The sequence below is a fragment of the Thamnophis elegans genome, unplaced genomic scaffold, assembly GCF_009769535.1.
Source record: "Thamnophis elegans isolate rThaEle1 unplaced genomic scaffold, rThaEle1.pri scaffold_97_arrow_ctg1, whole genome shotgun sequence".
In the NCBI taxonomy this organism is placed as follows: Eukaryota; Metazoa; Chordata; class Lepidosauria; order Squamata; family Colubridae; genus Thamnophis; species Thamnophis elegans.
The window spans coordinates 163613-190181 of record NW_022473920.1 but is presented as its reverse complement, the minus strand read 5'-3'; the positions used below and the strand labels follow the sequence as shown (position 1 = coordinate 190181).

Sequence of the window (26569 nt, the reverse complement as noted above, 5' to 3'; positions counted from 1 at the left end):
ACACACACACACACACACACACAAAATGCATCGTCATTAACGTGAATCACTTGCGTCTGGATTTTCCCGGAGGGCCGTGAAGCGCGAAATAGTCGGACGTCGCTCATTTTTAGGGAGGTCGTAATTTTGAACAATCCCTCAACCAACTGTTGTTAAGTCGAGGACTCCCTGTGCACAAATGGGGTGTGCGTGTGTTTGTGTCGCTTGAAGCCGCCTCGGAGAAACCAGACGGAGCCCGCCAGGATTTAACCCAAAATAACTTTATTGTCGCTTCGTGATAGACAGAGGTGGGGGGGGCAAAGCCTCCAGGGGCCCAGTTCTCGGTCCCGTCTGCTCCGACAACCCCCTCCCCACAAATGGACCCCAGGAGGAATGCTGGACGGAGGAAACCCCCCCCCGCCCCGCCCTGACAAATTGGGGAGGGGGGGGGGAGGAGAGAGAAATCCCATCATCTTGGCTATTTTGGTTAATTATCATTATGGCCACGGCGGCTCTTTATAAAAGGAGCAGCAGGTGGGAAGAGAAATCTGAGCCAGCATGGAAATGGGGAGGGGGCTCCCTCTGCTCTCCCCCAACCCCACCCACCCAGTGAGGATCGGCCGGGAAGAGGGGGGGGATAAGAGAGGCTTCAAGTTTTTTCAGACTCCCAGATCCATCCACACACACCCCTCCCTTGGATATTTGGGGGGGGGGGGGAGAAGGCTGACTAGCATTGATTTCTAGGTATCTTCAAATGCAACACCCCCCCACCCCAATAAAAATAGCCTGAGATTTGGGGTGGGGGGGTTAAGAGTACAGCTCCCCAAAGGAGGAGACCGAAGTCCTATTTGGCATGAGACGGGAATGCTGCACCCAAAAGGCAAAATGCCCGGCCTTCGCGAGATGGGGGGGGTCTCTTGAGGTCATCCAGCCTAGCCCCCTCCTCACTGCATTCGCGGTTGGAAAAAAGAGACACGATGTCAGTCCCGCGTGCCGTCAAATTCCTGCGTGATTTTCTTTCTTTCTCCTAAGCTCTTTGGACAATCCGCTCTCTTTGGTCTAAGAAAGCGGCTGGCCTTCCCCGCAGGGCTGTGGTTTCTTTGGCTCTCTTTTTTCCGACGGAGCCAGGAAGTGGGACTCCCTTGCTTCGTTTCCCGTATCCTCCCTTCCTGTGGCCTTTAGGATGCCCTCCGGGTTCAACGCTGGGGAATTCAAGGCGTTCCCCATCCCCCCACTGAACGACCGTTGGAAGTTACGACGGGCCCATTTTTCGTGGGGGCAGCCTCCTGGCGTGGTCACTCAGCAGAGGTCGGTCAGTGTGAAAAGTAGCCATAAATCACTTTTATTCAGGGTGTAAATTTAAACGGTCGCTACGCGAGTTGGAAGGAAGGTTGGAAAACGAAGTGCCTCCGTTGGGAACGGGGTTTAATCCTTGTTTCTTCGTGGTTGTTCACCAATTCTCATCCCTCTTTTATTGGAGGGGGGATTTGGGGTGTGTGTGTGATCTTTTATCCCTATTAAAATAATAGCTGCTTTTCCCCTCCGTTTCTCTGAGGAACAGAAATTTCCTTTTTTTTTCTGCAAAAAGAGAATGCAAAAATAAAGGCGCAGCAACTCCTCAACTTACGACCGCATTGGAGCCACAAAACTCCCGTTGCTAAGCGAGACTTCGTCTTCCCCTGGTTGATGGCCTTTCTTGCCGCCGCCGTTAAGCGAATCCCTGCAGTTGTCCCCGATGGTCGCGAAAGGGGATCGCGTGACCCCGGGACATGGCAACCGTCGTAAATGTGAGTCAGTCGCCACAGGGATGCTGCAACGGTCATAAGAGGGAAAATTGGTCATAAGTGGGAAAACGTTAGGCGCTCCATCACTGAAAGTTTTTAAGAAGAGACTGGGCAGTCACTTGTCTGAAAGGGTATTGAGCAGGGGGCTGGACTAGAAGACCTCCGAGGTCCCTTCCAGCTCTATTCTGATTCTGGTTTTCTGGGTCCTGTGAACCCAGTTTCCAAGTGACGCAACTGTGGAACGGTGGGAGGAATTGGGTAGGTCTAAAGACAAGGATTAAGAAATGACACGATCACAGTACTCCTATATTTGAGAGGCTGCCCCCCCCAAAAAGAAGGGGTCAGCTTATTCTCCAAAGCCCCTGAAGGCAGAACAAGAAGCAACGGATGGAAATTAATCAAGGAGAGAAGCAACCTAGAACTAAGGAGAAACCTCTTAACGGTGAGGACAATTCACCAGTGGAACGGCTTGCCACCAGAAGTTGTGGGGGGCTCTCTCACTGGAGGCTTTTAAGAAGAGATTGGACAACAGTTTATCAGAAATTGAATAGAGCCTTCTGCTTGAGCAGGGAGGGCTGGATTAGATGACCTCCAAGGTCAACATCTTCATCCATGATTTGGATGAGGGGATAAATGGGGAACTCATCAAATTTGCAGATGACACCAAGCTGGCAGGAATAGCCAACACTCCAGAAGACTTAAGATACAGAAGGATCTGGACAAACTTGAACATTGGGCACTGTCTAATAAAATGAAATTCAACGATGAAAAGAGTCAGGTTCTACATTTAGGCAAGAAAAACGAAATGCACAGGGACAGTATAGGTGGTACCTTGCTCAACAAGTAGTAACTGTGAGAGGGATCTTGGAGTCCGAGTGGACAAGCATTTAAATGGGAGCCAGCCATGTGCAGCAGCTGCCAAAAAAGCCAACACAGTTCTAGGCTGCATCAACAGAGGGAGAGAATCAAGATCAGGTGAAGGGTTAATACCACTTTATAAGGCCTTGGGAAGGCCACACTTGGAATATTTGCATCCAGTTTTGGTAACCACGATGTAGAAAAGATGTGGAGACTCTGGAAAGAGTGCAGAGAAGAGCAAGAAAGAGGATTAGGGGACTGGAGACTAAAACATACGAAGAACAGTTGCAGGAACTGGGGATGTCTAGTTTAATGGAAAGAAGGACCAGGGGAGACATGATAGGAGTCTTCCAATATCTCAGGGGTTGCCACAAAGAAGAGGGAGTCAAGCTATTCTCCAAGGCACCTGAGGGCAGGACAAGAAGCAATGGGTGGAAACTAATCAAGGAGAGAAACAACTTAGAACCAAGGAGAAATTTCCTGACAGTTAAGAACAATTAATCAGTGGAACAGAAGTTGCCTCCAGAAGTTGTGAATGCCCCAACCCTGGAAGTCTTTTAAGAAGAGATCGGACAATGGTTTATCTGGAAGTGTGTAGGGTTTCCTGCCTAAGCAGGGGGTTGGACTAGAAGACCTCCAAGGCCCCTTCCTACTCCGTGATTCCAACACCGTCTTCCTCAAGAAGAGCGAGATCGTTGACCTGCCTTCTTGGGGAAACTGATTGTGACCTCACTTCAAAGGCTTTGAGAGGGGGGGGGTCAGGGTGATTGGTGGAGAAAAAGCACTTGGGTTCCCCCCTCACCCCCCCCTCACCCCACCCCCCCCGAAAACCAACCGAAGAAGGGAATGCTGGCTAAAACTTGGCAGAGTTAATATGGAGCTTGTAACGAGAGTTACATCTTTCAAGTATTTTTGCCAGCACAGCAGACCAATCTCCCCCCCCCCCCCGGCTGCTTGCTTCCCTCCCTCCCACCCCCACAACTCCAAGCAAAGGTATCCCCCCCCCTTCCCCTTTTTGGCATAAGAGCTTTTGTTCCTTTGGAATTCGAAGAGACGATGGTTTCCCCGAAATGTCCGAAGCCGCATCCCTGCTGCTCGCTTTAGCTGAATCCAGGCTTGGCATCGTCGTAAAACAGAGCAGACACCGACTCCCTCTGCAGAGAACCCTCGTCAACCCCGCTGGCTGGGACGGCCAGGGATTCTTGTGGGGGGGGGAGCAGGGGGGCTTTGAAACACAGACGTCTGCAGGGAAGGGGTCGAAAAAGTCAAGATGGCGACTGCGTGCGGGAAGCCTCTTTGGTAACGCGCTCCGGACGAAGAGAGGCACGCCTCGATTGGCACGCTCAACGATGCCATCTGAGTGCCCACCCCCTGCCACGGGCACAAGAGGGCTGGCTCCTTTGCCCCAGAGGAAGAGGGCCTGGCGATCCTGGGTTCAAGGCACACGGGACCTCCTGCCAAAGAGGAGACGCTGGGGGAGGCGTTTTTGCACGGAAATTGTTTTTCCTTTGGCTCGGCCTCAGGATGCCTTCGCTGCAGTGCGCGTCAGCTGTGAAAGCGGGGGGGAGTTAAAAAAGGGGAGGGGGAAACACAGGGCAAGCGAGGGAAGCTGCCAAAGACAGAAGGGAGAAGGTCCAGGCGGAGAGACACAGCCGGGGAGGGGAGACGGGGGGTCTCATCAGAGTGGACCTCTGGACTTGACTAGAAGGCAGCTGGGTAGAGGGGAGGCCTTGCTGAAGAGGGGGCCAGAGGCACCCAAAGCCTGGGCTAGGGTCAGTTGGGGGGGGGGGGGGCTGTGGACTGGATCCCGGACTGTCCCCCTTTGCTGAGCCCTCGGGTGGCGGAGGGCGGACGCTGGGAGAGCGGAGCCTTCGGGGCAAGGAGGGTCAAAACGGAGCATGGTGCGGCCTGGGCCCGGGTCTGGGGGTCTCTGAGATGGGGTTTAAAAGAGGCAGAGCTGCAGCTTCATCTTCAGGGCTTGGCCCATCTCTCCAGCCGCCCGGCCGAGTTCCTTGCCAGCCTCCAGTTTCGGCAGTTCTCGCACACGGGAGAGGGGTACGCTGACGATCTCCAGCAGGTAGGTCCCGGGGGTGGCCGGCTTGCGGCCCACGTGCAGGTAGCTGAGACCCTCTTTCTGTTGGATGTGGAAGTGGCCGTCCTGGTTGCCGTGGGCGATGACGTAGCGGATGTGGTTCTCCAGGGACTCCACGGCGGGAAGGAGATCCAGGATGTGGGACTTCCGGCCCAGGTCCGAGAGGTTCAAGGAGAAGACCAGAGGCGCCTCCACATCGATGCTGGCCAAGCTGAGGCCCAGATCCTGCTGAAGGGAAAAAAAGGACTCAGATGGTCAAGTGGTCAAGGGTTACTATTTTTTTAGCAAGGACGAAGGGCTGGTGGGGCTGGGAAGCGAGGACTGGGGTATCCCAAGGCTCCATCTTGGGCCCAGGATGCTTCAACCTCTTCATAAAGGACTCAGGTGAGGTAATAGAAGAGGAACCCCTCAAATGTTCAGATGATACTTAACAGATTAATAGGGTTGGAAGGGACCTTGTAGGTCATCTAGTCCATCCCCCCTGCTCAAGCAGTGGACCCTACACCGTTTCTGACAGATGGCAGTCCAGTCTCCTCTTGAAAGCCTCCAGGGATGAAGCTCCCACAACTTCTGTCTGTCTAGCTATCATCTATCTAACCTATCGACCTACCTACCTACGTAATCATCTATAACTAACAGATTAATAGAGTTGGAAGGGACCTTAGAGGTCATCTAGTCAACCCCTGCCCAAGCAGGGGACACTACACCATTTCTGACCGAGGACAGTCCTGTCTGTTCTTGAAAGCCTCCAGGGATGAAGCTCCCACAACTTCTGAAGGCAACTTCTCTTCCATGGGTTGATTGTTCTCCCTGTCAGGAAATCCCTCCTTATTTCCAGGTTGAATCTCTCCTTGGTCAGTTTCCATCCATTCTTCCTTCTCTGGCCTTCGAGGGCTTTGGAGAATAAGTTAACCCCCTCCTCTCTGTGGCAGCCCCCCAAATATTGGAAGACTGCTATCGTTTCCCCCGAGGTGGCGCAGTGGTTAAATGCAGCACTGCAGGCTACTTCAGCTGACTGCACTTCTGCAGTTCGGCTGTTCAAATCTCACCGGCTCAAGGTTGACTCAGCCTTCCATCCTTCCGAGGTGGGTAAAATGAGGACCCGGATTGTTGTTGGGGGCGACATGCTGACTCTGTAAACCGCTTACAGAGGGCTGAAAGCCCTATGAAGCGGTATATAAGTCTAACTGCTATTGCTATAATCTTTTTCATTAAATTAGCCATGCCCAGTTCCTGCAACCATTCTTTGTATGTTTGAGCCTCCAGCCCCCTGATCATCCTGGTTGCTCTTCTCTGTCCTTTCTCCAGAGTCTCCACATCAACAAGCTCAGGATCCAGAAGGATCTTGGCAGACTTGAACAATGGGCCCCATCTAAGAACATGAAATTTAATGTGGAGGAAAGGAAAGTTTCACACCTGGGCAGGAAAAAGCCAAAGGGACAAGGGCAGAGGAGGGGAAACCTGGCTCAACCACAGGAAATGGGAGAGGGATCTTGGAGTCTTAGTGGACGATCCCTCCACAACATGAGCCAGCAGCCAAATAAACTAATACAATCCTTGGTTGCATAAACAGAGGGATCGAATCAAAATCAGCCGAAGTCTTTACCGCTTTGTAAAGCCTTAATAAGGCCACGTCTGGAATATTGAGTCCAATTTTGGTCACTATATTGCAGAAAAGATGTGGAGACTTTGGAAAAAGTTCAACGAAGAGCAACTGAGAGGGATTAAAGGCCTGGAGACTAAAACACACAAAGAACAGTTGCAGGATTTGGCTGTGGTCAGTCTAGAGAAAAGGAGGTCCAGGGGGGACATGAGAGCAGGATTCCAGTATTTGAGGGGCTGCCTCAAAGAAGAAGAAGGGGGTCAATTTACTTTCCGAAGCACCAGGAGGCAGGAGAAGAAAGAATGGATGGAAACTCATCCGGGAGAGAAGCAATCTGGAGTTAAGGAGAACATTTCTGGCAGGGAGAACAATTAACCAGCGGAACAGCTTGCCACCAGAAGTTGTGGGCACTCCAACATGGGAAGTTTTTAAGAAGAGACTGGACAGTCACTTGTCTGAAATAGTCCAGTGTTGTGGCCCAGCAGGAGCCGTTGGAGCTGCCACCAGACTCCGACAGCGAGGGGCCCTATGAGTCGGCTCTGGAGGATGTGGAGGACCCTGGACAGGGTTCCGACTCCGAGCAGGGCGCAGAGAGGCTGGTTGGCCACCAGGAGGCACCTGAGCCTTGGACCAGTGAGGAGGAGACAAGGGAGTGTGATCCTGACGTCATGCATTGGAGCAGTGGGGAGGAGCCAAGGGAGTTGGTCCTGGATGCCCGACACCAGAAAGCTAATAGGCGTAAGGAACAGTTGCGCAGTTACAGGAGGTAATTGCACTCAGCTGGTGGTCATTAGGCTCCTTTCCAGACTATAAAACGACTCCTTGTGCACACGCCCCTCTTTGCAGAAGTCAATGCAGGATTGAATGTCGGAGGACATTACTGTGAGCTTGGCAGGCTGGATTGCTGCCAAGCCTTATCTGTGCCAGTTTGCTGCCAAGGACCTGTCTGTCTGTTAATTAAATGCCGTAACTTATCTTTGGCTCGGAGTGTGTGTTGGTGTGGGACAAGGGGGGGTCAGAACAGTCCAGTATCCTGCTTGAGCAGGGGGATGGACTAGAAGACCTCCAAGGTCCCTTCCAGTTCTATTCTGATTGATGGAAACTTCGCCCTGGATTTACTAGCTTCATTCAGCAACCGTTTGAAGTTACGGACAAATGAGACTTCGGATTTCGATTGGTGGCAACTGGCCGTCACCCCATCCTGCAGGAATCAAATCACTTGTGACTTTTGCCACTGGCTTCCCACAAACAAGGGAACCAATGGGAAAGCCAGCAGGAAGTTGGAAGTCAGTCACATGACTCCTTGTCTTCTCTTAGCATCTTCCTCTCCTCTCCTATCTCACCCAAAATCTGGCTGTCACACCGTATTTCATTGAAGGATTGCACCCTTTAACACCTGACTTGCTGGTCTCTGTGGCGGACAGTAAGCGAGGACTACCTGAGTCGGAATACAAAGGCTTGATGAAATGGAGGAGAGTTGTTTTTTCCCCCCCTTCCTTTGTTTTGTATGTGCTGTTTTGTTTAAAAAGAATAAAAATATATATTTTTTAGAAAAAAGGCAACGAAGGGGTGGGAAAGTGGAAGTTTCATTTCAGGACGCTAAGCTGAGATGTCGCCTCTCTGGGAAAGTGGAAGGAGAAATTAAATTCACCCCATGGGAAGGAAGGAGAGAAGGAGAGAAGAAAGGAGGGAAGGAAGGAGGGAATGTAGGAGAGAAGGAAGGAGGAAAGGAAGGGGGAAAGGAAGGAGAGAAGGAGAAAAGAAAGGTGGGAAGGAAGGAAGGAAGGAGGGAAGGAAGGAGGGAAGGAAGGAGGGAAGGAGAGAAGGAGGGAAGGAAGGGGAGTAGGAGAGAAGAAATGAGGGAAGGAAAGAGGGAGGGAGGGAAGAAGAAGTAGGACCGTTGTAAGATAAGATGGATCTATGGGATGGTAAAAAAGCAATTTTCAAGTATATTGTCAAGTGTAGGGAAAAAATTGTTATAAATACATATTATTAATAACAGTTATGAGATCATGTAATTGTGAATGTATATATGAAATTGATAAAATAAAAAATTAATAAAAAAATAAAAAAATAAAATAAAAAAATAAATTCACCCCATGGAAGAATGCAGCTAGCCATTCCCGGGGAGGTAAAAAAAAAAGGATCGAAACGGTGCCCCCCTCCCCACTCCGCGGTCAAAGCCCCGCCCTCTTTTTATGGGGGTGCTGTATGCATGTTAAAAAAGGGGAGGGGGGGTTTCATTCACTGCCCCCCCTGAGTTTCCTGACCCTCCAAGGGGGCTGCCCGAGTGATGTGAGCAACGTTGTAGAAAACAGCTGGAGAGAAAATATAACCGCAAGAATAATAATTTACTGAGACACACCAGGAAATGTGTTACTCCTAAGATTTTTTTTTGGGGGGGGGGAACCTTTTGAAAGCAGCCCCCATGTTTTTGGATGAGAGGGGGTCCCCCCCCTCTGGTCTGAGGGCCTACCTGGTGGGCCTGGGTGCCGTTGACGCTGCGCCTCTGCCGACCCCTCTTGGGGTATCCGTTGATCTTGCATTCATAGCAGGCTTCCGGAGACAACAGATTCTCTTCGTCCTCTTCTGGGGGGGCCGCGAAATAGTTTTCCTTGGCGAACCCCAGTCCTGAGACACAGTGCCTGGAGGGTGGGAAGGCATGAATCAAAGGCGGGCAGTTTTTGTGGCCCTCCGGTGGCCGGCAGAGCTGGCCGCAGAGTCGGTCAGTGAGGAGGTTGGGGGAGGAAGATGGGCCGGTCCTGGAGTCTGGGGAAGGCTCGGACGAGGGCTCTGTGTCGGAGGCAGAGAGGGGGCCGGGTCCATCTGGGAGTTCTCAGCTGCCTTCAGAATCGGATATCAGTGAGGCAGAAGAACAGGTGGAGCCTGTTCCCAGGGTGCGCATGAGCAGAGCTGCCAAAAGAACAACTCAGAAACCAAGGTCGACTTGGGAGAAAAGCCACGGGTGGACGGTGAATGGCCCCTCCCATAGGACATCAAAGAGGAGGGGAAGGAGAGAGGGATTTTGCAGGAGACAATATGTCCGTCTGGCCGTTAGATTCGTTTCAGGAGTGTGAAGATCTGTCCGTGAATCTCAGAGACTCTGTGCCCAGCCTTTCCTTGCACAGCGCCTCCTTTGGAAAATAGTTCCATGGCAGCTTTCCAAGATAGATGAGGTCTGTGGTCATAAATACTCCTTTGAAAGACTTTGGCTGAATGTGAAGGAGAGGAATTCACATTCGTTTAGTAAAAGGAGTTTTGTCAGGACCAGGAATCTGCCTGCTGCTTTTTTGGGGGACCACAAAGGTCCGAACAGGAGCCTTGAATGGACCTGGGGGGTCTTAGTGGAGAAGATTCGGCAAAAACTGGAGGTGGAGTTAAACAAGCAATCAGCCCAGAATCCCTCTGTCGTCACAAGCAGCCTGCTCTCTCACAATTTTCCCCCCCTTTTTCATTTAACGACACCCCCCCCCCCCTAATTCCTTGCTTCGGGGTGGAATCAAGGCAGCGGAATGGAGCAGAGTGTTTACTGGCTGGATGCCCTTCCTGTCACCAATGGGGAGTTCACAGCAGATATATTCTCGTTGTGCCCAGAGAGAGAAAAACGCCTCCTGTACTGAGGTGGTGTTCAGCCGGTTCGGATCGGTTCAGCCAAACCGGTAGTGGAAATCGCGGGTAGCCGCGAGTAGCCGCCATCCTATTGAGGCACGTTTTCAAGCCAAGCACGGACGGACGAGCACCTGCCCTCCCGTTTGAGAACCGGTAGGGAAAATAAAGGGATACCCCCCCTGATCCTCTACCTTTGATCGAATTGTGAGGGGAGAGATCGAATTCTAGGCCACCACACCACTCCCTGCTCTCTCACAACTGCCCCACGGAAACACAAGGGGGGGGGAGGAAGGGAGACACTTACCCTTGCCCTGCCCGGTAATAGCCGGTGGGGCAGCCACAGAGGTAGCCCCCCTCCGTGTTGGAGCACCCGTAGCTGCAGGAGCTCCCTCCGGCTGCACACTCGTTCACATCCTGGCAGCCCCCCAGGGCTTGGTCGAAGTCGAAGCCCGAAGGACAGACACACTTGAAGCTTCCCAGGGTGTTGTAACAAGAGGCCGAACCGCAGACCGCTGAGCCGGAGCACTCGTTCTCGTCTGGGGCAAGAAGAGGAGAGGGGGAGGGTACTTAGCGGGAATCTCGGCGGCAGGGCAGTTCCCCCACTGCCCCTCAAGTGCCATGGACCAAACCTGGTTTATTTGCGAGGGGTCCTGGGTGCTCTCCGAGCTTGGTGGTTTTCTTGAAGACGTCTTATTACCCAACCCAACTAACGTTATCAGTATTAGAAGGGAGTGGGTTGGAGAAGAGGAGGAGGAGGAGAAGGAGGACTGGGTGCTCTCTGAGCTTGGTGGTCTTCCTCCAGATTTTTCATGACCCGACTAAGAAGCACCATCAGTGCTACAAGGGAGTAGGTGTTTGTGGAAAAGGAGAAAGGAGAGGCAGAGGAAAGGAAGAAGAGAAGGGGGAAAGAAGAAAGGAGGAGATGGTGGAGGGGGAGAAAGGGAAGAAGGAGGAGGAGGCTACCTACTTGGGACATGAACCGTCTGCAAGGAAACCACCAAGCTCAGAGAGCACCAAGGACCCTACAGTCTTCCTCTCCCTCCTCCTCCTCCCTCCCCCTTCTCTCCCTCCTCCTCCTCCTCCTCCTCCTCCTCCTCCTCCTCCCCCTCCTCCTTTCCTTCTCTTTCTCCTTCTAGCACTGATGATGTTCCCTAGTTGGGTCATGAAACATCTGCAAGAAAACCACCCAGCTCAGAGACCACCAAGGACCCCACAGTTCCCCTCCTCCTCCTCCTCCTCCTCCTTTCCTTCTCTTTCTCCTTCTAGCATTGATGCTGTTCCCTAGTTGGGTCATGAAACATCTGCAAGAAAACCACCCAGCTCAGATAGCACCAAGGACCCCACAGTTCCCCTCCTCCTCCTCCTCCTCCTCCTTTCCTTCTCTTTCTCCTTCTAGCATTGATGCTGTTCCCTAGTTGGGTCATGAAACATCTGCAAGAAAACCACCCAGCTCAGATAGCACCAAGGACCCCACAGTTCTCCTCCTCCTCCTCCTCCTAAATAGGAGGGAGACGGAGAACCCTTTACAGGGTAAGGCTGAGGAATATGTACAGTTCTTGGCGGACAAAGTTGCCCGGTTTCGATCGGACCTGGACTCCACTCTTGCAGATCCAGCCGAGACACAAGGGAATGATCTGGCAGACCATCTCTGGGTTGAGTTTCAGGATGTTGCCTCCGGGGATGTGGACAAGGCTATGCGAGCTGTGAGCGCCTCCACCTGTATACTGGACCCGTGTCCCTCCTGGCTGGTTGCCAACAGCAGTGAGGTGACACGAGGCTGGATCCAGGCGGTTGTTACCACCTCTCTTCGGGAGGGACACCTCCCCACCGCGCTGAAGGCGGCGGTGGTGAGACCCCTCCTGAAGAAACCGTCCTTGGATCCAGCAATTTTTAACAACTACCGTCCAGTCTCCAACCTCCCCTTTGTGGGGAAGGTTGTTGAGAAGGTGGTGGCCTTCCAGCTTCAGCGTACCTTGGAGGAAGCTAACTATCTTGACCCCTTCCAGTCTGGCTTCAGGCCCGGTTACAGCACAGAAACCGCTTTGGTTGCATTGACCGATGATCTCTGGAGAGCCAGAGATGGAGGCCATGCGTCCATCCTGGTTCTCCTTGACCTCTCAGCGGCTTTCGATACCATCGACCATGGTATCCTTCTGCGACGACTGCGGGAGGTGGGAGTGGGAGGCGCTGTTCTACAGTGGTTCTCCTCCTACCTCTCGGACAGGTCGCAGTCGGTGTTGGTGGGGGGGCAGAGATCGTCCCCGAGGCCCCTTACTTGTGGGGTGCCGCAGGGTTCGGTCTTATCCCCCCTACTATTCAACATATACATGAAACCGCTGGGCGAGATCATTCGGAGGCACGGGATAAAATACCACCAATATGCGGACGATACGCAATTGTATCTGTCCGCCCCGTGCCAACTCAATGAAGCGGTGGACGTGATGAACCAGGGTCTTGAGGCCGTTAAGAACTGGATGAGAGCTAACAAACTGGTACTCAACCCAGACAAGACCGAATGGCTGTTGTGTTTCCCTCCCAATAATTTGGCCAGTGTTCCATCGCTCAGGCTGGGGGGTCAAATTCTACACCCCTCAGAGAGGGTCCGCAACTTGGGAGTCCTCCTGGACCCACAGCTGAGTTTCGACCATCATTTGTCAGCTGTGACCAGGGGGGCATTTGCTCAGGTTCGCCTGGTGCGCCAGTTGCGGCCCTACCTGAACCGGGAGGCCCTCACAACAGTCACTCGAGCTCTTGTGATCTCTAGGCTGGAATACTGCAATGTGCTCTACATGGGGCTGCCCTTGAAGAGCACCCGGAGACTTCAGCTAGTCCAGAATGCGGCCGCGCGAGTGATTGTGGGTGCACCGCGGTACGCCCACATAACACCGATCCTCCGTGAGCTGCGCTGGCTACCTGTTGATCTCCGGGTGCACTTCAAGGTCCTACTTACCACCCATAAAGCGCTCCATGGTAGTGGATCTGGCTATCTGAGACCGCCTTCTGCCGATTACCTCCCTGCGTTCCATCAGATCGCACAGGGTAGGCCTCCTCCGAATTCCATCCGCCAGTCAGTGCCGACTGGCGACTACGCGGAGGAGAGCCTTCTCAGTTGCAGCTCCGACGCTATGGAACAATCTCCCCGTGGAGATCCGCACCCCCACCACCGCCCAGGCCTTCCGCACGGCCCTTAAGATCTGGCTATCCCGTCAGGCCTGGGGATGAAAAATCTGAGTTCGTCCCCTCCCGAATGATGAATGAATGTTGTGCTCTATTTTTAATATTATGTATTGTCTTATGTTTTTTTTGTCTTTGTATCCCCTTCCCCGTGTTTTGTAAGCCGCCCTGAGTCCCCTCAGGGAAAAGGGCGGCCTATAAATTATAATAAACATTCCAAACATTCCAAACATTCCAAACATTCCAAACATTCCTCCTCCTCCTCCTCCTCCTCCTCCTCCTCCTCCTCCTCCTTTCCTTCTCTTCCTCCTTCTAGCATTGATGCTGTTCCCTAGTTGAGTTATGAAACATCTGCAAGAAAACCACCCAGCTCAGAGAGCACCAAGGACCCCACAGTCCCCCCCCCTCCTCCTCCTCCTCCTCCTCCTCCTCCTCCTCCTCCTCCTCCTCCTCCTCCTCCTCCTTTCCTTCTCTTCCTCCTTCTAGCATTGATGCTGTTCCCTAGTTGGGTCATGGAACATCTGCAAGAAAACCACCCAGCTCAGAGAGCACCAAGGACCCCACAGTTCTCCTCCTCCTCCTCCTCCTTCCAGCACTGATGCAGCACAGATTCCCTTCTGGAAGGCCAGAGAACCCCTAGGGGCCCCCGTGGATCTACTCACCCACACACTGGTTCCACTGGTAGTGCTGGATGTAGCCTTGGGGGCAGCCGCAGCGGTATCCCCCGAGCACGTTCTGGCATCCGTGTTGACACCGGTGGTTCCCGTCACACTCGTCCACATCTGTGCGAAAGACGCTCGGGTGAGTCTCCCAGCAGGGAAGCCCTTTGCTCATGCGCACCGCTGCTACAAGCGCCTCCTCCTCAGTTGCAACAGGCTTTCCGATCGATCGGTCCCTCAGAAGGGAGCGGGAAGAAGGGGCCCTGGAGGTCTTCTAGTCCAGCCCCTGGCTCAAGCAGGAGACTTTAGACCCGGGGGTCGGGGGTGCGGTGCCAATTTTTTTACTACCGGTTCGGGAAGCGGTAGTAGGAAGCGGTCCGGGTGGGTGAGAAGAGCCGCCCGCTGCCGCTACTACCAGTTCGCCTGATCCAGGCCGAACCGGGAACAACCCACACACTTTGTGTGCGCATGCGCTTGTTGTGTGCTGCGCGCGCTGCCGGTTCCAGCGACGCAGACAGCCAAACCACTACCGGTTCGGCTGAAGTGGGCCGAATTGGTAGGAACCCTCCACTGCTGCCAGGGGTGTCAATCACAAGGACCACGGGCCAGATCCGGCCCACCATGTGGTGGTATCCGGCCCACAGGGCCATCCTGGAAAACCTACAGGGCCATCCTGTGTCCCTTCGGCCCAGTTCCCCCCCCCCCCCAATGCAAAGAGGAAGCACGCCAGGAGTTTGGGGAATGGTGTCGAGCTGGCCACGCCCACCCAATTGGCCACGCCCACGCAGTGAGCCATGCCACCCTCACCCCCCCCGCCCCAGGTCAACCACAGCCCTGATGCAGCCCTCAATGAACATTGTTTGACACCCCTGCCCTAAATCATTTCGGACAAATGGTGGTCCAGTCTCTTCTTTGAAACCTGCAATGATGAAGCCCCTACAGCCTCTGGTGGCCAGCTGTTCCGCCGGTTAATCATCCTCACTGTTAGGAAGTCTCGCCTTAATTCCAGGTGGCTTCTCTGCTTGATTAGTTTCCATCCATTGCTTCTTGTCCTGCCCCTCTAGCGCTTTGGAGACTAAGTTAACCCCTTCCTCTTTGGGGCAGCCCCTCAAATACTGGAAGGCTGCTCTCATGCCACTCCTTACTCCTCCTTTTCTCTAGAGGGGCCAAACCCAGATCCTGCAGCCGTCCTTCGTATGTTTCAGCCTCCAGGCCCTTTGATCCTCTTCGTTGCTCTTCTCTGCACCTTTCCCAAAGTCTCCCCATCTTTTTTGTAATTTGGTGAGCAAAATTGGATGCAGTTATTCCAGGTGTGGCCTTACTACGGCTTTACAAAGTGATAACTCTACATTATTTTGATTCTCTGCCTCTGTTTATACAACCCAGGATTGTTATTAGCATTTTTTGGGCTGCTGCTGAATCGTGTTTAAGGAATCGTCCACTAGGACTCCAAGGACCTAAGATGCCACCTGATTTTGAGTCTATGCCTCTGTTTAGACAAACTACCCATGTTTCTACTTACATATACTATACATATATTCCTATACATGTCGTAAACTCTGTGTCAGGCCTACAGCTATCTTTTCTTTTGGCCTGCCACACTTTCTATTCTTCTACTAGGCATTTTCTATGATGGGAAAATGGGATTGTATGGAGTTAGATGATATGCAGCCATAACAACATTCTTTCTAGAAAGCCAAGGTCATCTTTTGCCTTTGCACCTCTGCACCTGACCGGAACTGGATGGGGGGAAGCTGCCAGTGTGGCAGTGGGAGATGGGACCATGGGGTGGGCTTGTAGGTATGGGGGACAAGATCTTGAACTTTCAAATGGGTGGGGGAAACTGGGAAGCTTTCGGATTTGGGTTTTCCCTTCATCAATTGGAACTTTGAGGAATCCTTTGCCTCGGACTCTGATTTAATTCTGGATGCTAGTTGGAACCCTGACACTCTGATCCTGGATACCCGTGTTCCACCCTACCACCTTCTGACACTCGCACAAGTTTGCGGGCATGGGACACACACCTTCGCAACTGCTTCCGGCGTTATCCAGGACAAAACCCTTCTGGCATTCGCAGTTGTAGCTGCCGGGGGTGTTCAGGCAGTGTCCTTTCGACCCGCATAGTGTCGGCTGCGCGGTGCACTCGTTGTTGTCTGGAGGGGAACAAGAATGAAAAGGAACGAGTGAGAATGTATGGAAAAGGCACGCACCATATTTGGCTTCCCCACAATCACCTGGAAACGCCAGTCCCAGAACCAACGGCATGGCGGAAGGCGCCTCTGAGCGGTTTGCAGCTTGGCTCGCTTGCTAGAGAGACCTATTTTTCAACAGCTTTCCTAGGCTGCCTGCCTTTCGAATGTGGGGGAGCATGTTGTAAACGTGTTGTAAACAACCCAGAGCCACTTAGGGGGAGATGGGCGGCGAAAACATTTCATGAGTAAATAAATGTTTGGGGGTGAATTCGCACCCGGCACGAAAGCCCCAAGGGCAGCTTCAGCCAACAAAGGACCCTATTTTGCCGTCAAGGGATCCTGCAGTCACAATGCAGGTGAGGCCTCGTCTTACGACCATGATTGGGACAGGAATTTTCTGGATTTAGGAATTGCTAAGCGAGGAGGCGTCGAAGTGAATGGAACTGTTAAGTCAATCCTGCGGCCTTTCTGGTTGTGGTCGCTAAGTGAAACACTGAAGTTGTTTACTGAATCACATGGTCATTAAGTGAACCCCATTGACGTTGCTCATCAGAAATCACACACAGACACACACACACACACCCAGGACATAGCAACCATCGCAAACACACATCCGTTGTCCCAAGTCCCAATTTTGATCACGGGGGCCACGTGGATGGACGGTCTGAAATGGTCGTAAGTGTGAGGAGAGATCGTAAGTCACATCCTTAGTGCTGTTGTAACTTCGAACTGTCACTAAACGAATTGCCCCAGATGGGAAGCAGACTTTCTCCTCCTCCTTAGGAAGGAGGAAATAACAGACAACTTGAAAATAACTTTAGCAAAATGAAGCAGAAGGCAGTGAAATATTCCACTCCCCCCAGGAGCCTTTGAGTTTTTCCACCAAATGCAGAGCCACAAACCCCATTTTTTTCTTAAAAAAAAATTAATTATCCTGGATTAAGATCCGAACACAACCCCAAATTCTGTTTTTTTTGGGGGGGGGGGGGACTTTAAAAACTTTAACTTTAACTTTAACTTTAAAAATTAGGAAACGGATGACTCACCGATGCAGGAGGAATGGTGCTGAGTGAATCCCGGGGGGCATTTGCAGTTGAAGCCCCCAATGACGTTCACGCAGAGGAACTGGCAGTTGTGCTGCTTGGTGGAGCACTCGTCCAAATCTGGGGGTGGGGGTGGGGGGGAAACCCACATTACCGGAAGAACAGGGTTGGAAGGGACCCCTGGAGGTCATCTAGTCCAACCCCCCACTCAGACAGGAGACCCTAAACTAGGCCAATCTAGTTGTCCAATCTCTTCTTTAAAACTTTTAAAGGAGAATTTTAAGAAATTAAGGTTAAGGAAGGAGGAGGGGGGAGGACTCTAGAAATTTGGCCGGGGGGGGGGGGTGGAGGGAGGGAGGAAGTGGCTTGCTAGATTCTTCAACACCTTGGCAAGAAACTGGAGGCAAAGTTTATGGGACCATTCCTCATAGTAAAGATCATTCAACCAAGTCCCAGTGTAGTTGAAACTGCCCCGACTGCTACGGAAGATACACCTGGTAGTATTCCCTAGTAGCCTCTTAAAACCCGTGGTCGGATCCACCCTGAGACCACTGCCCCGGAGGCCCCCAGGCCCTGTGGTCATAGGGGGCCAAGCCCATTATGAGGTGCAATGCATCCTTGATTCGAGGTGGCACAGGAGGCAACCCCAGTACTTAATCAAGTGGAAGCGCTCCCCCTTATCAAAGGCATCTTGTGTCAAAATTAGAAATATCCAGGCTGATTGCCTTATAGCGAAATTCCATGCAGAAAATCCAAGCAAGCCTCGGGGGCATCCCTAAATTCTATACCTGTACTCAAATTGTTTTTGTTTTGGACAGGTTGCCTTTGGGAAGTGAGGGGAGCCAAATGTCAACTCCTAAAGTTGCCATGCTGAGGAAAGTGTGTGTGGGGGGGGAACGCATTCCATGCATACTTTCGGCTAGAGTCGGATCGCAGATTACCGCAGCAGGCTTGGGAGGGGTGCACCTCATTGGGGAATGTGATTTATGACACAGATTGAGGGGAGGGGAGGAAGGGGGGTATTATAGCTATACTTCAAATAAGGCTCAGATCTGACTGCAAAAAGGTATTGTCAAAATAAATGCTCCTAATAAATGACTAGTTTTCTTTTGAAATTTGGCTCGAGACTCATAAATCAATTAGGGGATTTTTTGGAAACCTGACAGTGCCAAAAAATTTTTTTCCCCTTCTCACAATTTTTTCTTCCTCTGCTATGAATAATAATATCTGATTTGGGCCCATTTGTATGGCAACTGAGCTGCAGACTTCTGGATCAGGGGTGGGTCCCAGCAGTCACTACCGCATGATGCGCGATGCGCACACATGCACAGCGCAATAAAAATTGTTCTGCGCAGGCGCAGAAACAAAAAAAGCAAGATGGCGCCACCCTAGAAAACCGGTTTAGGGGTGTGGCCAGCCTGGGTCCCTGCCGGTTCCAGAGACCCAGGCTGCCAAACCACTACCGGTTCGCCTGAACCAGTCCAAACCAGTAGGAAACCCAACCACCCATAAAAAGAGTTTGTAGTTTTCATCCCCCAGTTTCTGGACCTTGGCAAGTCTAAGCTGAGTAGACTTCAACTCCCAGAATTCCCCAGCCAGCACATGCTCTGTTTGCTCTTAAGCATCTCTCTAACTCCATGTTTATCTTCCCACCTGGAAGATGGATGGACTTCAACTGTGGCTGTGGAATCCTGGGAGTTGAAGTTCACCCGTCTTCTAGTCCCTAAGGTCAAGAAATGTTGCTTTAAATATCCTCCAATGCTTGTTTTCTCTTGAAGATTTTAGGGAGGGGGGCAAATCTTGTTCTGACCGAAGCTTCCCGAGAGCCTGAGTTTTGTCTGGACAAAAACTCCCTTGATTAATTGACTGTGAATTCTGCTCATTCACCTCCAGCAAAGTCTTTCAAGGGAGGATTTACAGTCACAGACCTCATCTGGCTTGGAGAGCTGCCAGGCCAAGATCTGCAAAACTTGGCCAGGAGTCTCAGAGAGTCACGAACCAATGAAGCGAACTAATTGTCTCCTGCAAGTTCCACTCCCCTTTCGCTCCTCTTTTATTCCCTCTGGGAGGGGCCATTCACCGTCCCACTGTGGCCTTCCTCCCAAGTCGACCCCTGTTCTTTAGCTGGTCCCTTTGTCTGGCAGCTCTGCGCATGCGCACACTGGGAACAGGCTCCAGCTGTTCTTCTGCCTCACTGACGTCTGACTCCGAAGGCAGCTGATAACTGTCAGACGGCCCTGGTCCCCTCTCTGCCTCCGACACAGAGCCCTCCTCAGAGCCTTCCCCAGACTCCAGGACTGGCCCGTGTCCCTCCCTAACCTCACCACTCTCTGAGTCTGCTGCTAGCTCTGCTGGGGGCCCACAACTCACATTGCTTTAAATACCCTCCAATGCTTCTTCTTGAAGGGGCACGAAAAGATTTTTAGGGAGGGGGGAAATCTTAGGAGAGAGGCAGACGCAGATGGGAGGCCCAGCTTGGAGCTGCTGAGGAGCAAATTATTCAGATGTGCATAGGTGGGGATCGCTCAAAGCCCCCTCCCCTGGCCTTCCTTGGCCCCTCCACCCCACCCCATCCCTTCCATGCCCCCCCTGCCCCCAGGCCCACCGCACCTTTGCAAGTCTTGCCATCGTCCTGCAGGATGTACCCTCTGGGGCAGGAACACTGGAAGCTGCCCTCCAAATTCTTGCAGATGAAATTACAAGGTTTGGGCGACTGGCTGCACTCGTCCAGGTCTAAAGGGGGTGGGGGGGTGGGAGAGGGGGAGATGGAGAAAGAGCAAGGCGTCCAAGTGGTTTAAGTGGCCCTTCTCATATATCAAAGCCCTCGGATTTATGACAGAAAAGTTCCGTGGCTACGTGAGACCGTTCTTAAGTGAGTCTCACCCCACCCACCCCCTTTTTATGATTTTGCGTGCCACTGTTGTTAAGTGGACCCGTTCAGTGGCAAAGTGAGCGAGACAGTGTGAATCTGGCTCCCCCTCCCCGGTGTGACCTTGGCTGGCTGGAAGGCCTTAAAAAGGGGGTCCCTGCGACCGTTGTAAAGAGGAACCGGGTTGCCAAGCGTTCGGAACTTTGATCCTGTCCCTCGGGGGGGATGATGCTGGGATGGCCGTAAGAGTGGAAAAGGAAGGGAAGTTGCTTTTCCCCCTGTAGCCGTTGTGAACGTAAGAAGTCACTAAACAAATAGGCTTAAGTGTCTTTGGGTGGGCAGGTGGGCCTAAGCCCAGGGGGGGTGGGGGGCTTTAGACACTCTTGACGCCCCCAGAACTGGTTGGAAGCAGCCAATGGTGGAGGTGGGTCTATTAAATGCAAGATGGCAGCCCAGGGGGGCAACCGGAACCCCCTCCCCCCTTTCCCTATCAGCCCTTGGGCACAATCTTCATTGCGGGGTGGGGGGGGGAGGACTTTCCCCAGGACCCTTCTGCCCCAAGGGAATTATCCCCCCCCTTTCTCATCCTATTCCTTCCCGTCCCTCCTGGATTTTTCATTTGGACGTTTGCAGTATTTTATTTATATTTTTTTAGGTTTTGTATGGCTTTGCCTTTTGATATTGAAAGCTGCCCAGGTTACCCTTGTGCTTAAGATGAGTGGCACTAAAATCAAGGAAGGGAGGGAGGGAGGGAATAGAAAGGAGGGAGGGAAGAGGGAGGGCAGGGAGGTATTTGACAGGGAAGAAAGGCAAGAAGGCAGAAAGAAAGAAAGAAAGAAAGAAAGAAAGAAAGAAAGAAAGAAAGAAAGAAAGAAAGAAAGAAAGAAAGAAAGAAAGAGGGAGGGAGGGAGGGAGGGAAGGAAGCTATTTGATGAGGAAGAAAGGCAGGAAGAAAGGAAAAAAGAAAGGAAGAAAGGAAGGAAGAAAGAGAGAGGGGAGATATTTGATGGGGAAGAAAGGAAGGAAGAAAGGAAAAAAGAAAGAAAGGAAGGAAGGAAGAAAGAAAGGAAGAAAGAGGGAGGGAAGGAAGCTATTTGATGAGGAAGAAAGGCAGGAAGGAGAGAGAGAGAAAGAAAGAAAGAAAGAAAGAAAGAAAGAAAGAGGGAAGATATTTGATGGGGAAGAAAGGAAGAAAGGAAAAAAGAAAGAAAGGAAGAAAGGAATGAAGAAAGGAAGAAAGAGGAAGGAAGGAAGCTATTTGGTGAGTAAAAAAGGCAGGAAGGAGAGAGAGAGAGAAAGAAAGAAAGAGGGAGGGAGGGAAGGAAGATATTTGATGGGGAAGAAAGGAAGGAAGAAAGGAAAAAAGAAAGAAAGGAAGAAAGGAAGGAAGAAAGAAAGGAAGGAAGAGGGAGGGAAGGAAGCTATTTGATGAGGAAAAAAGGCAGGAAGGAGAGAGAAAGAAAGAAAGAAAGAGGGCGGGAGGGAAGGAAGGAAGGAAGTTATTTGATGAGGAAGAAAGGCAGGAAGGAGAGAGAAAGAAAGAAAGAGGGAGGGAAGATATTGGATGGAGAAGAAAGGAAGGAAGGAAGGAAGGAAGATATTTGATGGGGAAGGAAGGAATCTGCAGAAGGGAAGCTGGTGGGTGGGTGGGTGGGGGGAGATGGGGGCCTCTTACCCTGGCAGAGAGTCCCGGTGATGTCCAGGGTGTAGCCGAGGTCGCAGTGGCAGCGGAAGGAGCCCACGGTGTTGATGCATTGGCCGTGCTGGCAAAGCTTGGGTAGCACTTTGCATTCGTCAATATCTGCCAAGGGGGGGGGGGAGAGGTTGAGAAAGGCGGGGGGGGGGATCCTCCATTAAAACACAGGAAAGACCCACAGCCTTTCCTGGCCCCGAGGGATGGGGTGCCAGGCTCCCTCCGAACCACGACCTGCCAGCCCCCCTCCTCCTTTTCCCTGGCAACCTTTGGAGTGGAAATGGGATGGGGGGAGGGGAGGGGGCAAGCCTTCCGCACCAGCTTCCTCCCCCCCCCCCCGGGGAGAAATCAAGAAACTGACGCATTAAAAGGAGTGGTCACCACCAGGCGATACATTCATATAAGTAATCTATCTATCTATCTATCATCTATCTATCTATTTATCTTATCTGATCTATAATCTATCGTCTATCTTCTATCTATCTATCTATCTATCTATCTATCTATCTCTATCATCTATCTATCTGTCATCTATCTATCTATCTATCTATCTATCTATCTATCTATCTATCTATCTATCTATCTATCTATATCTATCATCTATCTATCTGTTATCTATCTATCTATCTATCTATCTATCTCTATCTATCATCTATCTCTATCTATCTATCTATCTATCTATCTATCTTTTCTGATCTATAATCTATTATATATCTTCTATCTATCTATCTATCTATCTATCTATCTATCTCTATCATCTATCTCTATCTATCTATCTATCTTTTCTGATCTATAATCTATTATATATCTTCTATCTATCTATCTATCTATCTATCTATCTATCTATCATCTATCTATCTATCTGATCTATAATCTATCGTCTATCTTCTATCTATCTATCTATCTATCTATCTATCTATCTATCATCTATCTATCTGTCATCTATCTATCTATCTATCTATCTATCATCTATCTATCTATCTATCTATCTATCTATCTATCTATCTATATCTATCATCTATCTATCTGTTATCTATCTATCTATCTATCTATCTATCTATCTATCTATCTATCTATCTATCTATCTATCTATCTCTATCTATCATCTATCTCTATCTATCTATCTATCTATCTTTTCTGATCTATAATCTATTATATATCTTCTATCTATCTATCTATCTATCTATCTATCTATCTATCTATCTATCTATCTATAATATATTATATATCTTCTATCTATCTATCTATCTATCTATCTATCTATCTATCTATCTATCTATCTATCTATCTATCTCTATCTATCATCTATCTCTATCTATCTATCTATCTATCTTTTCTGATCTATAATCTATTATATATCTTCTATCTATCTATCTATCTATCTATCTATCTATCTGATCTATAATCTATCGTCTATCTTCTATCTATCTGTCTGTCTGTCTGTCTGTCTGTCTATCTATCTATCTATCTATCTATCTATCTATCTATCTCTATCTATCATCTATCTCTATCTATCATCTATCTCTATCTATCTATCTATCTATCTATCTATCTATCTATCTATCTTTTCTGATCTATAATCTATTGTATATCTTCTATCTATCTATCTATCTATCTATCTATCTATCTATCTATCATCTATCTATCTATATCTATCTATCTATCTTTCTATCTTTACTGATCTATAATCTATTGTACATCTTATATCTATCTATCTATCTATCTATCTATCTATCTATCTATCTATCTATCTATCTATCTATCTATCTCTATCTATCATCTATCTATCTATCTATCTATCTATCTATCTTTTCTGATCTATAATCTATTGTATATCTTCTATCTATCTATCTATCTATCTATCTATCTATCTATCTATATCTATCATCTATCTATCTGTTATCTATCTATCTATCTATCTATCTATCTCTATCTATCATCTATCTCTATCTATCTATCTATCTATCTATCTATCTTTTCTGATCTATAATCTATTATATATCTTCTATCTATCTATCTATCTATCTATCTATCTATCTATCTATCTATCTATCTCTATCATCTATCTCTATCTATCTATCTATCTTTTCTGATCTATAATCTATTATATATCTTCTATCTATCTATCTATCTATCTATCTATCTATCTATCATCTATCTATCTATCTGATCTATAATCTATCGTCTATCTTCTATCTATCTATCTATCTATCTATCTATCTATCTATATCTATCATCTATCTATCTGTTATCTATCTATCTATCTATCTATCTATCTATCTATCTATCTATCTATCTATCTATCTATCTATCTCTATCTATCATCTATCTCTATCTATCTATCTATCTATCTATCTTTTCTGATCTATAATCTATTATATATCTTCTATCTATCTATCTATCTATCTATCTATCTATCTATCTATAATATATTATATATCTTCTATCTATCTATCTATCTATCTATCTATCTATCTATCTATCTATCTATCTATCTCTATCTATCATCTATCTCTATCTATCTATCTATCTATCTTTTCTGATCTATAATCTATTATATATCTTCTATCTATCTATCTATCTATCTATCTATCTATCTATCTATCTGATCTATAATCTATCGTCTATCTTCTATCTATCTGTCTGTCTGTCTGTCTGTCTGTCTATCTATCTATCTATCTATCTATCTATCTATCTATCTATCTATCTCTATCTATCATCTATCTCTATCTATCATCTATCTCTATCTATCTATCTATCTATCTATCTATCTATCTATCTATCTATCTATCTTTTCTGATCTATAATCTATTGTATATCTTCTATCTATCTATCTATCTATCTATCTATCTATCTATCTATCTATCTATCTATCTATCTATCATCTATCTATCTATATCTATCTATCTATCTTTCTATCTTTACTGATCTATAATCTATTGTACATCTTATATCTATCTATCTATCTATCTATCTATCTATCTATCTATCTCTATCTATCATCTATCTATCTATCTATCTATCTATCTATCTATCTATCTATCTATCTTTTCTGATCTATAATCTATTGTATATCTTCTATCTATCTATCTATCTATCTATCTATCTATCATCTATCTATCTATCTATCTATCTATCTTTCTATCTTTACTGATCTATAATCTATTGTACATCTTATATCTATCTATCTATCTATCTAATCTGATCTATAATCTATCGTCTATCTTCTGTCTGTCTGTCTGTCTGTCTGTCTATCTATCTGTCAGGCCTGCAGTCAGATTCCTTTTAGGAATACCTTTGGCCCCCCACTCTCTCTCTCTCTCTCTCTCTTTACTAGGCTGTTTCATTAGTGGGGGAATTGGGAGGGGGGGTCAGTAAGGAGTAGAATGTGTTGCTGTCAAAATCAAACATTCCTTTCTAGAAGCCCAAGGTCATCCTTTGTCTCCGCACCTGACCGGAACTAGATGGGTGGAAATGCCAGCGTGGCAGAGGAAGATTGGATCATGGGATGGGCTTGTGGGCGTGGAGGAAAGATCTTGAACTTTCAACTGGGTGGGGGAAACCGGGAAGCCTTCAGATTTGGGTTTCCCACAGACGTACCAACATGTCTCTCTCATTAAATTGGGACTTTGAGGAAAGCTATGCCTTGGATTCTGATTTAATTCTGGGATGATATTTGGAACGCTGACATTTCCACCTATCAAAACACTGACACTGGATATATATAAATGGCTCTGTGTGTGTGTGTGATGGGTCTGGATCCTGTCACAAACAGTATATTGCAACAGGGCCAGGCATGTGCACTGCACATTCATGCGCACGCCACTGCTCTGCGACAGCCCAGCTGCTCGGCAGACGTGCAGGCGCCGTATGGTGTGCTCACATGCGCAATTGGCCCATTTGCCTCCAAAATCGGTAAGAAACGCAGGCAAGTGGGTGGGTCAAAGGAGCCACCGTTCCGGTACGGTGGCCGCCGCTCCCAGCTACCACCGATATGCCCGTAGTGGACCGGACTGCCCGGAACCCACCCAGCGTAACCCTGGAAGGGGATTCCTGGCATTTGAGGGCAGCCACTCACCTCTCCCGTCGGTCATGTAGCCCGGCCCGTGGGGGCACATCTTCTTGTAGTGGGCCGTGCCCAGGAAGGGGCAGGGTTCGCACTGGGGGCCCCAGCCTCGCCCTCCGTTGCAGCAGCACTCGGACTTGGTGACCGGCTGCCGATTGGTGGAGGACATCTGGCACAACGTCTGGAGCACTTCGGTGAAGCAGAAGCCTTGGCGGGTGTCTGTGGGGGGGGGGAGAGACGGGGTGGGGGTTCTCCGCAGTGAGCAAGGAGTGGGGGGCTGGCGAGGGCCCCCCCTCCCCATCTGAGTTTGGCTTAGAGTTGCACACCCCCATCCCCGAACCCAGGTCTTCTAGCTTGGATTTGCAAGAAAAGTGCTGCTTATGTTCGTGCAACCATCAGGGTGAGAAGGGGCACCAGAGGTCATCTAGTCCAACCCCTTTGTTCAGGGCTCCTCCTCCACTGAGGGCTGGCTGAGGAATTCTGGGAGTTGAAGTCCACAAGACCTAACGTTGCCAAAGTTGGAGACCCCTACTCTCGCACCATCCGGCCTCCGAAGACTCGGAGAAAGGAGAATGCCTCGTTTTACGTGGCAGCCAGTTCCACCGGCTAACAGACCATATAGCCGGGGCGCTCTCCTCCTAAGGTTTAACCTGAATTGGCTTCCTCGTCTTGGGGGTCCTCACAGGCAGAGCAGCTGGACAAGGGAGCCAGAGAGATCCTGCCCTGGAAGCATTCGAAGGAAAGCTGGGCATTGGCACCCCTGTACTGGCCGAGGGGGTTGGGCTAGATGGCCTCGGGAGCCTCTTTCTGACTCTAGGATGCCATGCCCAGCGTTGGCATACACTTGGCATAGAAAGGTCCACACTGGCTGCAGGAGAGCAGGGCTCCCTTGGCACAGGGTGCTCCCACTGGTGGAAGAGAATATCTGGGGCTCACGGCTCAAGGAAC

General features: G+C 49.6%; 1 protein-coding gene across 1 annotated transcript in view; it reads right to left on the bottom strand.

Moving 5' to 3' along the window:
• Positions 1–3694: 3694 nt before the first annotated feature.
• The window catches only part of LOC116523713 (fibrillin-2-like), a gene marked incomplete at its 5' end in the record, with an annotated part of 185510 nt that continues 162635 nt past the window's right edge, over positions 3695–26569 (bottom strand). Inside the window, 7 exons of the mRNA XM_032238847.1 lie at positions 3695–4941; positions 8793–8961; positions 10230–10461; positions 13762–13881; positions 15783–15911; positions 16997–17113; positions 19604–19726. Coding sequence (XP_032094738.1) covers positions 4564–4941; positions 8793–8961; positions 10230–10461; positions 13762–13881; positions 15783–15911; positions 16997–17113; positions 19604–19726 — 1268 coding nt within the window. The remainder of the gene's footprint in view (positions 4942–8792; positions 8962–10229; positions 10462–13761; positions 13882–15782; positions 15912–16996; positions 17114–19603; positions 19727–26569) is intronic.